The 14,987-nt window shown below is 41.0% G+C and overlaps 1 protein-coding gene across 1 annotated transcript in view; it reads left to right on the top strand.

Annotated features, from left to right (window-relative positions):
• Positions 1-14,987, top strand: part of ARHGAP10 (Rho GTPase activating protein 10) — a 2,173,597-nt gene that overhangs the window by 1,407,622 nt on the left and 750,988 nt on the right. The window contains exon 9 of the mRNA XM_044063456.1: positions 5,499-5,605. Within this exon, the coding sequence (XP_043919391.1) occupies positions 5,499-5,605 (107 nt within the window). The remainder of the gene's footprint in view (positions 1-5,498; positions 5,606-14,987) is intronic.

The following is a 14,987-nucleotide window of genomic DNA, read 5'->3' on the forward strand; positions in this document are numbered from 1 at the left end:
ATGTATTTTTATTGTTTTTACTTTTGTGAAATTAAACAAGTGTTTTATATAGTGCTATGTTACCTGATTCTTTATTTTATTTGTTGCAGATAGCAGCTGTCCATAAGTTTGATATTGTGCATAACTTGCATAATCTTTTTTTTTAAATCATATCCCAGGACCTTTCCCAGTGATTCCATTATCGCTGCCCAGCTAACTCATTTGTTCCCTCCTGTGTCAAGAGCCAGGTACCACTAAATACAGTAAGAGCCCTCTCTCTCTCTCTCATTTATTCCCATTTGAGGCTTGAATGATTGGCCCATTTTTTCCTGTGGAGCTGAGAGTTAAGCATTATGGAGTACACTGGTGTACTGGACTCATGGCGGACCTTCCCCGAGCCCCTTCCTGCAACTGGCCAGCTCACTTACAGTGGTTGCCAGAGTGGATTATTCTGTGTTTGCTTCCACCCATCTCATTCTTGGTTGAGTAGCACATGCTCTGCTTAGCAGTGCAAGCTTTCCCTGGCCTCTTGTGCAGGATATCATCTACTTTTCAGTAGGTCTCAGCAGTGTGGCAGGCCATGCACCTCCCCCATGATGAGTGAGCTGTCATCAGTTGATCAAACCCAACTTTTTCCCCCCACCTGGCCCCTACAGCTCCTGTGCTACTGATCAAACACAAGTTGATTGGCACACAGTCAAAGGTTCATCCCTTGATGTCATGGTACAAGAGCTGATATTGTGCTTAACTTTGTAGTCAAATGAATAAAAGCCACATTCCTCTGGACAAAAATCAGAGTAGCCATCTTTTTTCTTGCCTTGTTACAGTACAACTTATCGCTGTACTTCATATAAAGATTTCTGAAACAGCTGATTATTTGGAAGAGTTTCACTTTATTTGTCAAGTGGTATATCAACAAACAAGGGGGCACAAGGTCTTGTCTTGTTTGCAGACTAGCCCTTCAGGCCTGGGATTTGACTATCTGCCACTAGATAACACTTCAGGTAGTCTGCATACCTTCAGAACATAACTTAGTGGTGGACTCCCTGAGCATGTTCAGGACACAACCTCATGTGAATTATCCTAGATCCTAGGTCTAGTCATTACCAACATGAGTGACAGGTGTTCCACGCTTGAAGTCAACGCCTCATTGGTCCGATCTGACCATAAGCTAATTACCCTAGATATCCACATCCTGCCCCCACCCCCCATTAAGGAAACCATGGTAAAAAATTTCTCCAAAGCCAACTTCATGCTTCTTAAGACAGAAGTGCTGAACTTCACAACACGCTTGCAGATGGACAATACAGTTACTAGTACTGAATCCTACACAATTGCACTTTATAAGCACTTACATGAGTGCATGGATCATGCTATCCCAAACAGAACCAAGATGCTATCTTCCAAAAAAAGGAAGCCAATCTGGTGGTCCCCTGCCATAAACAAACTGTACAACAGAAGGAAGAAACTGTTGCAAAAGAAAGTAAAATACCATGAGTAGAGGAGCTCCCTGGTCAGCCTCAGTAAGAAGCTGCGATCCCCGATAAAATCCTACAAAGCTAGTTACAAAAACAAAATCTCCACTGATTCTAAAGACAACCACAAAGCATTCTATAGCTATGTCAAGAATCTCAATGGCAACACTCAGATCTGCTCTGAGTTACAGCACAATATACAGACCCAACTGATATTGCCAACATCCTGGCATATAGGTTCAGTGCTAACTTTACCCCCATCTCACCCCCTAAAGAGCCCATCTCTATACCGGAAGAATGCAAAGTTCCTGTAATCATGGCTGCACAGGTAAAAACCACACTCTCCAAAGCCAAGAACACTGCATCCATGGGACCAGACAACATCCCAGGCTGCGTTCTACACAAATTACAGAATGAACTGGCACCCCATCTAAGTACCATGTTCAATCATAGCCTCATATCAGGCTTTGTGTCTGCTGAATTGTGCACCACAACGGTTATCCAACTCCACAAGGGGGGAGCCACCATGGACCCTGGGAACTACTGCCCCATTAGCCTGACGAGCCTAGTTTGCAAGGCCGTAGAACATATCATCATGGAACTTATAAACAAAGACATTGGTAATCTCCAAACTCTGGACCCCACCCAGTTCGGGTTTGCAAAAGGCAGATCATGTCTCTTAAACCTGATAGAATTCTTTGAAGCAGTCACCAAAGCCGTAGACAAGGGTAAGGTGGTTCACACAGCCTATCTAGATCTTGCCAAGGCTTTTGACACCCTCCCCCACTCCGGAATTATAGATAAACTCACTAAACTAGGTATAATTCCCTATGTCACAAGATGGGTTGACAACTGGCTCACTGACAGAACCCACACTGTGAAAGTAGCAGACTCCAAATCCGACTTCAGACCAGTGACAAGTGGAGTACCACAGGGTTCAGTCCTGGGTCCTCTCCTGTTTGGTATCTACTTCTTTGAAGTACAGGCTAACACAGAAGGTCTTTGGCTAATGAAGTTCGCAGATTACTGCAAACTAGGAGCCATAATCAAAACTCCTAACGATGTAGACATCCTACAAAATGGCCTCACTGAGACAGATGCCTAGTGTCAAAGCCATGGCCTCAAGCTCAATGCCAAAAAGTGCATTGTCATCCCCTTTGGTAAAATCTCTGTACCCATGAACTACAACATAGGTGGTAGTATACTAAACACCGAAAGTGTGATAATGAGACCTTGGGACACAGGTGGACAGTAGTCTCTCATTTGATAATCACATCGCCACAGTAGTCAGGAAATCCTTCTACGTGGCACACCTCATCACAAAAGGTTTCTCATCCAGAAAAAAAGAGGTCATTGTTCCCCTCTACTCATCACTCATTAGACTCATTATAGAGTACAACGCCCCTTTTGGTATGTACCTCAGAAGACATCTACAACAAATGGAAAGGCCGCAGAAATACTTCACAAAGAGGATTACCAGCCTCAAACAGATGCCCTACGCAGACAGTCTCAAAAAACTCCAGCTTTACTCCGTCGCATATCGCCTACTCAGAGGTGATCTCTGCCTAACATACAAAGCTATGTCAAAACCAGAGCTGTTGGACATGCTCCACTTAACGAAATCCCAATCCCTCCGAGCTACATACTCTAGGGACCTAAACCATGTCACCACAATAAACAGAACATGCCGGAGGGATAGATTCCTGTCGTAGAGTCTTTCCCATACTCTGGAATAAACTACCTATGTATATCAAACAAAGCTCCTCATTAGCACTCTTCAAGAAAAATCTTGATGATTGGATGGGAAATAGGAAATTCACCCCGGGGATCACCTCTGTTGCTCTGCCCGACAGTGGCACAGGAAAATAATTTTCTTGGGTGGCAAAAGCCAGGGTACCTTTTTGGCTGGGCTTATATAGGCCCCAGGGCCGATAGCCTAGTACCTACCTATGAATGGATGCTTCACAGAGAGGTGTTTCTGGACATAGTACATTCGTGGGGTATTCCTCAAATAGGTATTTTTGTTTCCCCTCAGAACAGCCAACTTCCTCACTTCTGTTCCAGAGTCCCAAGTTCTCTGACTTGAGAGGTGAATGCCATGTCCTTTTCTTGGAAGGGAATGATCCTCTATGCTTATCCTCCTCTTCCTCAGGTCCTACACAAGATCAGAAAGGACTCACCAGAATCTTGCTGGTGACTCCCTTTTGGCTCAAACAGCATTCATTCCCCCTCCTTTTTCATCTGGCAGTCATCACAAGTTACCTCAAAGGATGGATCTTCTCACACAAGACAAATGGTCTGTCATTCACCCTCACAAGTCCACTCTTCATTTGACACTTTGTGTGATAAAATTTTGATCCCTTTCAGACACCACTTTTCTGAGGACACAGAGTTCTGCAGGAGGCCAGGAAACCCACTACCAGAAACTCATGTTGGCTAAATGGAGAAGATTTTATGTTTGGTGTCTCAATCAACATCTGGATCCCTTTTCAGTGTGAAGCCCTTTGGTCCTTTCTTACTTGTGTGAACTGTTCCATGCTGGCTTAGCATATTCTTCCTTTAAAGCTCACTAGTCAGCAAACTCTACTTATCTGCCCATGAACCCATCTTTGGCCTCTCATTTTGAGGTTAAACAATTCCTTAAAGGCCTTCTTCATATTGGACCACAAAGAAAATGTATTTCTCCCTCTTGGGGCCTTAATTTAATAAACGGACTCAGGCTCCTTTTAATCCTGCCTCTTCTTTTTCTTTGCAACAATGCACTTGGAAGTCTGTTTGGTTGGTTGATCTTGCTTTGGCAAAGAGAGTTTCTGAATTTCAGGCTTTGAATTACTAATCCTTCATTTAAGCACAAGTTGTCAGTGAGTTGTTTCTTAATCAGTATGTCCAGTTTCATTCCTTTTTTCTTTCTTTGCAATCTACTAGTGAGAAAGTTCTTCACACTTTGGATCTTCACAGACTGTACTGGTGTTATATGGATAAGGTAAAGGCTACCCACAATGCTGAGCATCTTTTTGTTTCCTTTCATACCAGAACATTGCGTTTGGTGGTTTCTAAGCAAACCATTTCCTCCTGGATTTCTAAGACCATTTCTTTTTTATTCTTTGTATGGAAACAACTTTCTGTTTCAGTTTGGGCTCCTTCTATGAGAGCAGTAGCCTCTTCTGGAGTTTTCTTCAAGAGTTTAGATACTAGATCCATCCTTGAGGCTGCCACTTGGTCCTCTGTCCACAGTTTTACTAAACATTACAAGTGGGATGGCATCTTTATAGCCAGGGTAGGATTTGCCAGAGATATATCCTTTAAGAGTTTGTGGAGGTGTCATCTGTGCCTTCCTCCTCCTACATGTTATGAATACTGCAAACGTGTTATGGAAGGACATAGTAAAGTTGTGTAAAATCTTACCATAACAATAAATGTCCTTATTTTCACTGTTGCAGTATTCAGTCCCTCCCCTCCTACCCACTTTGTTTTCTTTCTTGTGTTGGGAACTAGTTGCTGGCCGAGGGGTCTCGCTCTTGTTTCTTATTCCCCTCTAGATGTATACATTTTCCTTTTACTGGAATGACTTTCTTTCTCCGGGGGCACTTCATTTCCGAGTATGGAGCATTTGTATGTCACCTAAATGTCCTATGCCTATGCATTGAGCGTACATCTGAAGTACAACACTAGGAGGCTGTAAAGGATTTGGTATACTGACCAGACATTGGGCTATCCTTGGCAGGAGATCCCACTTGTTATGAATACTGCAACTTTGAAAAATGGAACATTTACTGTTATGGTAAGATTTTACACTACTGTACAGTTTGAGTTTTAGGTTTTAAAAGTCAAAGTCAAAGAAAACTTTATTGTCATTTAGAACTACACACATGTAATCTAAACAAAATTGAGAGTAAATAGGGTGAACATCCATGTGTTCTTAAAAACACTGAATACTGCTGTCTGACTTGCCATTGTCTTCTTTTATTTCATCTGAGACTATGTTTGCTGTATTTGTTACTTTTCTGTGAAGCGTTGTTATAAAATTGTGTTTTTTGGATTTAGGGCCTGCTCCATTTGGCTCCAGTTGGGTGAAGCATTATTGCATGTACAAGAAGGATGGTAAAAAGTTAACCATGGTACCATTTGACCAGAGGTCTGGAGGAAAGATTGTAAGTACTTCAAAGATCAGCACCCTGTAATTGCATTTTTTCTTATTATTTCTGCTTTGTTTAGTCTTAAAATGTTAAATTTATTAAACTGATTCCTCCATTGACAAAACTCATTTGCAGCATGCCTCCACAACAGAAGGGGAATGTCCTGTAATACTGGAGCTATCCCCAAGTGTTTTCAAGGAATGATAGAACAGCACAGAGCGCAATAGTTAGTGACACACCTACCTTTTCTGTCTCTGCAGGTTTTTAACAGTTGTCTGTCTCTTTAAGTACCTGTGTCTTGCATCTCAGTACTCTGTACTTATGCTTGAATTTCCTACGTTATACACCAGAAAGGCTATGCAACATCCCCAACGGAAGAATAGTTAACAATCTTTGGTTAATTAGTGCTTTCTACACTCAGTCATCCATCCAATGACTGTAGTCCATTATTATGTAGTTACTTCAGTGATTGGAGTTAACTTGTAAATTTAATTGAATCTATTTTATTTTTATATTTATTTGTCAGTGTGCAAGTTTAATTGAATCTGTTTTAAAATATTTATTCATTCATTTACTTCTGCCTTGTTGACTGGGATAATTTCACTATGCTTGTAGCCTTTTTCTACAGAGAAGTAACTCCACTGACAAAGGGAAACTTAGGGAACAAGGAAAATTCATTACTCTCTTTTGATAAGTTCCATGGGATTGTTTACATCCACCTGCACTACCACCAGTTGAGGCAGATAAGACCTAATTTTAATGAAAAACACTATGACGTGCAGTACTCCCATATAGTTGTTTATGGTGATAGTGCTATTTATTCTTTCTGTCAAGTCCGACTGTTTGTGACCTCAGAGACTTCAGCACACCAGACCAGTCTGTTAACAGTTGTTTTGTTTTTTAAGTTCTTGGGAATTCACACTCATTATTTCAGTAATACTGTCTATTCAACTTACCCTCAGCTGCTCCCTTCTTGTTTTGGAGTTGATGTCTCACAGTGTCATTGTCTTCTGTAGTGAATCCTGTATTCACATTACGTAGCAAAGTATTTGAGCTTCCAGTGAACAGTTTTATTTCCTTAAGTGTTAATTGACTTGATCTTCTTGCACTCCATGGAATTTTCAAACGTTTTTTCCAACACCACAGTTCAAAAGCATAGATTTTCTGGTGCACAGCCTTTCATATAATCCTTGCGATAAGAATCTGATGATCCGAGTCACAATCAGCTAGCTCCAGGTCTTGTTTTTACTGTCTGCATACAGCTCTTCTTTCTATGACTATAAAATATAAAGTCAGTCTTGTTTTAATATCAGCTATCTGGTAATATCCATGTGTAAAGCCATCTCTTAGACCTCTAAAGAGAGTGTTTGCTTGACAGAATTCTACCAGTCTAGGTCATGCAAGCTTGACCACTATTCCATTTGTACTTTGACTACCATGTTCAGCATTCTTATCCTGTACTAGTGCCACTAATAGAGAATGGATACAGTATGACTTTTATAACACAGATATTTCTGCCTTGGTCTGGTTAATATCTCAAACAGTGTACTTCATTTCCATTGATTTGACAGAAATACTAATCTGTATTTATGGGCATGATTCACTGGTGTCATTGTTTAATTTCTTTTCTTTTATAAGCCTCTTTTTATGCATTTTCACTTTATAACTTCTTTTAAATTAATCTCTTATTTCTATTTTTCTAAGCTACACTCTTAATGTGTTGTTTTCCAAATTTCCCCAGCATAGATTATAAACTTTGTTGTGACTTCCAGGTCAGGGATACCGGAGGGAGAAATCCTGTTAGGTAGCGACCACTAATCATTTGGTTGGCAGGGGACATAAAATGGTTGGTAGTGCACAGTCATCTTTGAACCTTACTTGGGATCCTTTTTTCTTAACTCCTTTTTCCTTCTAGCAATGCACAGGTGTCATTCAGTGTTGGGAGGAACACTCATTCTTGACCCTAGCCAGAGTGCTGTGTTCACCTTATTAAAAATGTACTGCCTTCATTTTCATAACTTGTAGCTCTCATCCAACCTCCTGCTAGGTGGTACCCAAGGAGCAGACCTTGAATCTCTGCCAGTTTGGATGAGATACATGAGGCCTATTCCGGTGACTAGGCCCACAGTTCAAACCTTGGTCAACTACGGTACAGTCATGACTTGCCAGAGGTGTAGCTAGGGTGGGACAAGGGGCAAAGGGAGCAACTTCCCCAAACGTAAAATTTCAGGGAGAGTAATCACAAATGCCAGTCCTTCATTGGTGCAGTACCGGCATACAGAAATGAATGGTGATAATTTGTCATCAGGACTAAAGTGTTTAAGCTCTCTGTGCATTATAAGTAGTGTATAGAAACCAGTTTGCTACAGTTTACAAAGAAGAAGTAACCATTTTTATCCTCAGCGTAAAGGAGTGGACCTGTATTTTGGGTCCCCAGCTTGGTGACGAGAACTTTTTATAGTTGAGGAGAACTAAATCAGGGAGCTGCAAAGGGTGCCTCAAGTCTTGGCTACCACTGTCTGACTTGCTCTGTCTTTGACACAAACCAAGGAATAATGCTGTACCCTCCTGGCTTTTTAAGTACCCTCCTGTGTGCTAGTCTTGTGTTTTGAGTTCATCATTCAGTGCTTAAGACACAATCTTAAACATGGCATAAAAATTTGTATTTTCTTCATGGTTATTTTACTTAATGATTTAAGTGCTTTTGGAACAGCTACCATTCCCACTTTATTTTCAAAGCCAGATGTCTGGATGTCTCTTATGTAGACTGTTATGGTGACATTTATTCACGTACCTTTTACACCACAGCATGTGCTGCCGACAGAGTAGCGATTTATTTTGACACCTAAAATTATTTGTAAAATACTATTTTAACAACACTGATGTCACTGAGACTTTTGGTGAAGTTTACCTTTGGTGATGTTAGCTTAGAGATAGTATGGCCATGTGTCCCTAGAATTTAATGCGCGTATCACCACATATGCCCAGGACGCAGCCTTTAAAAACTATGTATTATTATACCTTATTTCACTGGGGGATAAAGACATTTATGTGGACGTGCCTGTAATACAGACTTAGAGTATTTTATTAAGCCACATATCACATAAATTAGGAATACTGGAGGTGGAAATGGATCAAAGCACTTAGACTATTACGTGCCACAGTGCATGTCAGAGGAAGTCTAGACTTTGCCAAACAAACTCATGTGTAGGTAAGAGCACAGTATACCTGGCTGCAAGAATAACAGAGAGTCATGTGCCTCAAACATCCGTGATGATTCATTTGCTGTGTCCTGGCTGATGTTCCACTTCCTCAGTACTCCAAAATGGTGTTACTCCCTTTATAAGTATTCTCAAACTGTTTTTGAAAGGGGGGAGTATATCTCAAAACTGGATTGCCTCTTTGGGAGAGAAATATAGACACACTCCTTTTCCATTCAAGAATCTTAATTTTTTTCCTTTTAAAGTGTGGTAAAATATGTTTAGTCAATGCTGTTTATTGTTGCTATTGTGGAAATTAAATTGCCCTTGACAATAAGCAGAACATCATCATGTCTTTGTTAGACTTTAGACATAGCTCTCAAGCTCATCAGTCAGAGACACAGACTTGTGTAAGTCATGAACAAAGATCCCAGACCAAGTACACTTTTTTAATATTGGTTCTACTAGTTATCAAATTTGACAGAAGAAGGAGATGTAAGTATTTATGGATTATGTGTGGTCCACATCAGGGTGGTGTAAACACTGGCCCTATATGATTTAGTAACATTGATTAATATTGATGTGACAACGTGACCCATGTAAAATGCAAAAGAATATGTTTGATGATGACGGTGTTGCTCCATTGTCTGGCCTTGTATAGTCACAGTAATCAATGCTGCTGTGTATAAAAAATGTACATTTTACAAGAAACATAAGAAACTTTTACATTAAAAAATCAGAAATGTCCCTGAAAAGCAGGCATATTTGAGAGGTGTTGCCCAAAGTGCATGATTTGAAGTTGTAAACTGTAGAAAAAATTCAGTATCAAAATCTGAAGGTGAAAGTGGAAGGTCCTTAAGCAATTTGTAGTAGAGTAGATTTTTGGCTGAGATAACTTTTCTCAGTACCATTTAAGAGCTTATACATCCTAATGGACTTATTGATTTTCGGAAAACTTCTACCAAGACACATGTATAACTGGAAACACTGTTTTTCCTGCCATTCTGCAGTTTCATTGGAAGGCTGTGTGATCTCTGCGCATTTACGTAAGTTGTTTAATCTGCATTTAGCTCAGTAGTAGCTGTACTTCAGGCTGCTGCATTCCCAAAATTCAGAAACTAGGCTTACCTTCTGTGCATCAAAGCTTTTATGTGTTATTTCAAGCCCATTAGCTTTTATGCCGTGAACACTATATGCTCCCTCCCATAAGACATGTACTAGAAATGACAGCAGTAGAGAGTTTCTTGACAGAGTTACTTCCATTCTTATGCACCCAAAGAGCCTACTTTTTTCCTGGATGATCAGTCCACATCGGTCAAATGCCTGTATGATCTGAACAGTCCTAATATTGCTGTTAGTAGTTCTGAAGCTATTACTCACTTGACCATCACCTGCTCTGTACAGCTGATCATTAGTGCCCATGTTTGTTTGCTGGAAGATGGAGCTGGTTGATGATTTTGCAGTTGCTGCTGACACCATCAGAAGTAGACTCCAGTGACTTATCTTCAGGGATGTAATTCTTAGAGCAGTTTTCTCCACTTTTGATGAAGTCGTGAAAAAGAGGAGATTCTCACAATAAATAGAGGCAATTCCTCTGACTCACACTCTTTGGATAGCCTTGGTTGGCACAGAGCTTGTTGTCATTCAGTATTAGTCATCTCTGCCCTCAGTGGAGGCCAGGAGGTTATGGCTTTGACTAAATGGGTGAAGGTACAATACAGGTTCTGTACCCAGACTCTGCTGCATCTCTTGGACTTAGTGACTGGCACAGTCTTCAAGGTATAATTTGCCCAGCTGTGACTGCATGACCTGCAGTGGACTGTGAATTGCCATTGCCAGCAGTCACCAATAACCCATGAAGCACCCTAATATCAGATGTAGGTCCCCAGGCCGTGGCATGGTGAACCTCCCCACCAACCTTTTAAGTGTTCCCTTTTCTGCAACAAAGGTTAAGATTCTGACCACTTCACTTGCAGGATAAGGAGGCCAGGCAGGCTGTGTCCCACTTTTGTATCTAAGAGCAGTGTTCCTTATCATGAGGTTATTGCAGGCCAAATTTCATCTAGGACCACGTTTCATCTGGTCTGACAATCAGACGAGCATGTTTTATCTAAGTAAACAGAGGCACAAAATCATACCCTTTATATTAGGTGGTATTGCCTTTCTGACAGTAGTCCATAAACAAGGGCATGATTATTTCATTGATTCACTTCACTTCCCAGGGAAGTGCATGAGATAGAAGATGTTCTGAGCCCTGTTACAGACAGTCTATTCCTAAAGCTGCAGATACAGAGACCATTCCTGTCCCGAGTTTTTATAAGAAATCACTTCTGTGGTGTAGGAGGGATAAAGCCCTGACTACAGCTCATTTGTTCTGAGTTTGATTAGTGGCTGCAGTGACTGAGTGAGAGGGAAAACGGGTTTGCCTAACCTGGAGGGGAAGGATGTGTGGCAATTCATCCTGTGGGGCCCTGGTGGGATATGGTGATGGACTGGATGGGTGAAAGAAACAGAATATTGTGGGCCCACCCTACGGGTAGGGGTTGTAATCACAGTCAACATGATCCTCTCAGTGCTAGTCCAGTATGCACATAGCATCAGCATGTAGAAGCACAGAGTTACAGTAGGAAAAAAAATCCCCACATGGTCAAATGGTGGCCTGTTAACCAGCCTGTCTCACTGCTTGTGCAGTGGAAAATTTGCCTTAGTGCAGGACCTTTTCTGATGTGGAGAGTTCCCCAGTGAAGGGAACACTAGGGAGAGACAGTAGTGGTGGCTTTGGTGGTCGACCACTGTAGGAGCAAAAAATATCTTCAAATGTCAGGCAATCCAGAAGTCATGGGAGAATGCAGTCTTCCTTATGTTCTGTTTGTGCTGCAGGCAAGGTGTAAGTAGTGGTAGCAACATTCTTCATCTTTCAGCACTGAAGGTTCTTATATAAATTAACTATAATTCCTGCTGATTCTAGGTCTTATGTCAGAGTTCAGGGAAGAAAGAACACAACTCATTCTTATCTCACCTTGGTGGTTGACAGGTTCATGGCTTCAGATACTCAGGTCCCTAGTAAAGCAAGTAAACCTCCTAGCTAGGGAAAAAAGTCTCTTCCACAGTTGGAGAAATGAGAGTGTCTGGATATTACTTTAGGATTTCAGCTGCCAAAAAATTGCTGGTGGAGGTCTCTGAGGCTTTTAAGTTTTCAAGGAATCCCTCTGTTTGGCAGACCTGTGTCTCCAAATGGGATCTGTTTTCAAATTTTATACAGTATGCAATATTTTTTCAAGACAATCATCCTGCAGGGGAATTCTGATAGTTCCACTATTAAACCCCATGTAATAAAATGCTAAGGAACCACAATGCCAGTCACAAATGTCCAAAACAACAAAATAGTGAAAATCTGAACTGGGGAGGTAACCCCACACATCCCCACATGTCCTCACACCCAGACATTGTGTATACCAACTCAATGATTATACAAACATGAAGAAGAAAGATACCTCTCAAAAAAGAAGTAATCACAGCTGGTACACATATAGAAAACACACCAGTAGTGATTTCCTGGAGTCTTGTGCCTTGAGTACTTGATACTCAAGGAATGTGAACTCACTAACCTGTAAAGAAGGTAATCTTATCAAAAGTACTCATGTGATTTGGACCTCCATTATTTTATTGTCAGTATGTTTGCCACCTGTTTCTAAACATCATGAACTTGATAAGGCTAAGACTTTGGCCAAACACTGCCTAATCAAGCAATTCCTAAAAGGAGTGCTTCATCACTGTCCTCTTTTGAGGAATCCCCTCCGCTTCATGGGACTAGAACTTCATGATTGGCAGGCTACCCATTCCCCATTTGAAACTGCTAAGTTGACAGTAGTGAAGACTCTCTTGTTAGTGGCCATCAAACCTTTATGTATAACAAACCATAGCTGGGCTGGCCTTTCACAAGGCTTGAGGATTCCTAATGATGAAGCCACATTTCCTTCTTAAGGTAGCTTCTGTGTTGCTTGTAAAGCAGTCCATTCCTCCCTTGATTTCTTTAGGGGTACAGAATCCAAGAGGTAAAGATCCCTTCACAGTCTTGCTATATCCTGTCATCTCAGATGTCATTTGAAATAAATTTACAAGTCTAGAAATAGTTATTCTTTTAGTTTGTTTCTTAAAGTTTGAACTTGCATTTGCCAGACACATTCCAGAGCAAATTGTCAGCTGCGTTATTTTTTTCCTTTGGTTGTGCTGCATTCAAAGGTACTGGTTTAAAAGAGTGGCTACCTCTGCATGCTCTTCAGGAAGTTACCTGTTGCAGAAATTTGTTCCACTCCCACCTAGTCTTTTATGCACACCTTTGCCAAGCATTACTGCCTTAACAGTGAGTCTGGAAGTAGGGCTGTTTTTGAAAATCAGTACTGCTGGACTCAAGTCTTCTGAGTTGTGCCTTATGTGGTTCTCCTTCTACTTACAGCATGGTAATTTAATGCTTGGGATTAATCCAGCCAAGGAATACATTCTTATTGTGTCGTTTGAAGGCCCCTACTTTTTATATCACTTTTTTTGTCCTCATTGCATGCCAGCCATCTAGCCACCAATGCAACTGTACAGTTTCATTCTCCATCATTGAGATGGGAGCTGTTCAATACACATCTGTTTTAAGGCAGCCGCGAAGGGTATTTCCATTTTCTGGTCTTAGCCTCTGTACCATTTGCTGACATAGGAATTTGCTATGTCTTTCCCTGTGGGAATGCATGCTTCCACAAATGCCTGGGAAGGCTACTACACAAGGTGGCTTTGCAGAACAAAGCAATGCCCTCAGCCATACTCTGCTTGCCATGCACCTGTTTCTCCACTGTTTGCCAGGAATGTATTAGGCCAGTTTGTCTTCCTCCTCCAAGCTGAGTGAGTTGACATCTATCACTCTTTCCACTTTTCTTCCCTGGCAGGAGTCATTAGTCTGGCTGAGATTATATGGGTCCCAGTTGGGGCTTTATTCCTCTGCACCACACAACCTGTTGTTGAGGATCCTTCCTAATATATCAGATTCACACTTCATCCCCATATGTACTTGTATCTCCAACATCAATCCTGCACTGTTGGAGTTCCCTGTAAGCCAAGCAACTAGCACAGAGAACCAAAGTCCCAACTTGTTAATGAGCTGCTGTCTGTGACAAGGGAGCAGGGTTTGAATGTTTTGGTTGGAGATTGGCATAATGGTTAAGGTGTTTATTCACATACACAAAGGTACAGGGTTTAATTCTCACCTCTGAAAAGAGAAATTGGCTAGGCTTAAAATGGCTTGCAAGGACATTTAGCCATCATCTTACTGGCATCTTAGAAATGGCTCTAGTTCACATGATCAACTTTTGACCTTGTAATTTAGGAGTTAGAGCACTGGTCTGGTAAACCAATGGTCATGAGTTCATATCTCATGAAGACCTTCAAATTGTCATGCTTAGAAAGGGCCCCCAGGTCTTTATCCTAGTAACAGTCTATGAATTTATGAAGTATGTATTTAGGTATTACGTTAACAATGTAGATAACAGATCTTCATTCTTAATTTCTTGAATTGCAGGAAGGTACTTGCTACTTGCACTGGGGAAAACTGTTAGATATAGTGGACAGATACTGCTTTGTTAAACACATGATGTTATGGCATTTTTTGAACACATGGGTGCTTATATGTCCTTGAACTAGGGAAATTCTGGATTTTTGCCACACCATGTTTAGTAGAAAGGATGAACCAACCAAGGAACTCTTAAGTGAAGGGTCCTCTGCATATACTAGTTAATATGTTAAGAACATATTTATTTCCCAACTTTGCAATTGACACATTATAGAGGAGCAGACATAAAAGCGGTAACATGCTGAGACTCTATGAAATGTACTAGAATGATTACATGATAGTATTCAAACAGCTTTGAAGTAGAATGTAAAATTTACCTTCCTTACCAAAACCAAAATATACAGTTTCACAACAGTGGCTCTAGAGTGACAAATTTTAAGAAAACTGCTTGGATGCAAATTCAATGTCACAAGCAGTGCAAAATAGTAGCCACAGAAAGCCTTTTTTCTGAGTCAGGTGAAAAAAAGCCTTCTACCACTCATGCAAGATGCTTCTCCACTGTTCCCCTTGCTTAGTGTAATCAACTTTGAGACCACTGTACCCTGGAGAAAATAAGACCCCCCCCCCCCCCCAAAAAAAAAAAAAA

Source organism: Protopterus annectens, chromosome 2.part1 (genome assembly GCF_019279795.1).
Source record: "Protopterus annectens isolate FY-2018-M chromosome 2.part1, PAN1.0, whole genome shotgun sequence".
Classification (NCBI taxonomy): Eukaryota; Metazoa; Chordata; order Ceratodontiformes; family Protopteridae; genus Protopterus; species Protopterus annectens.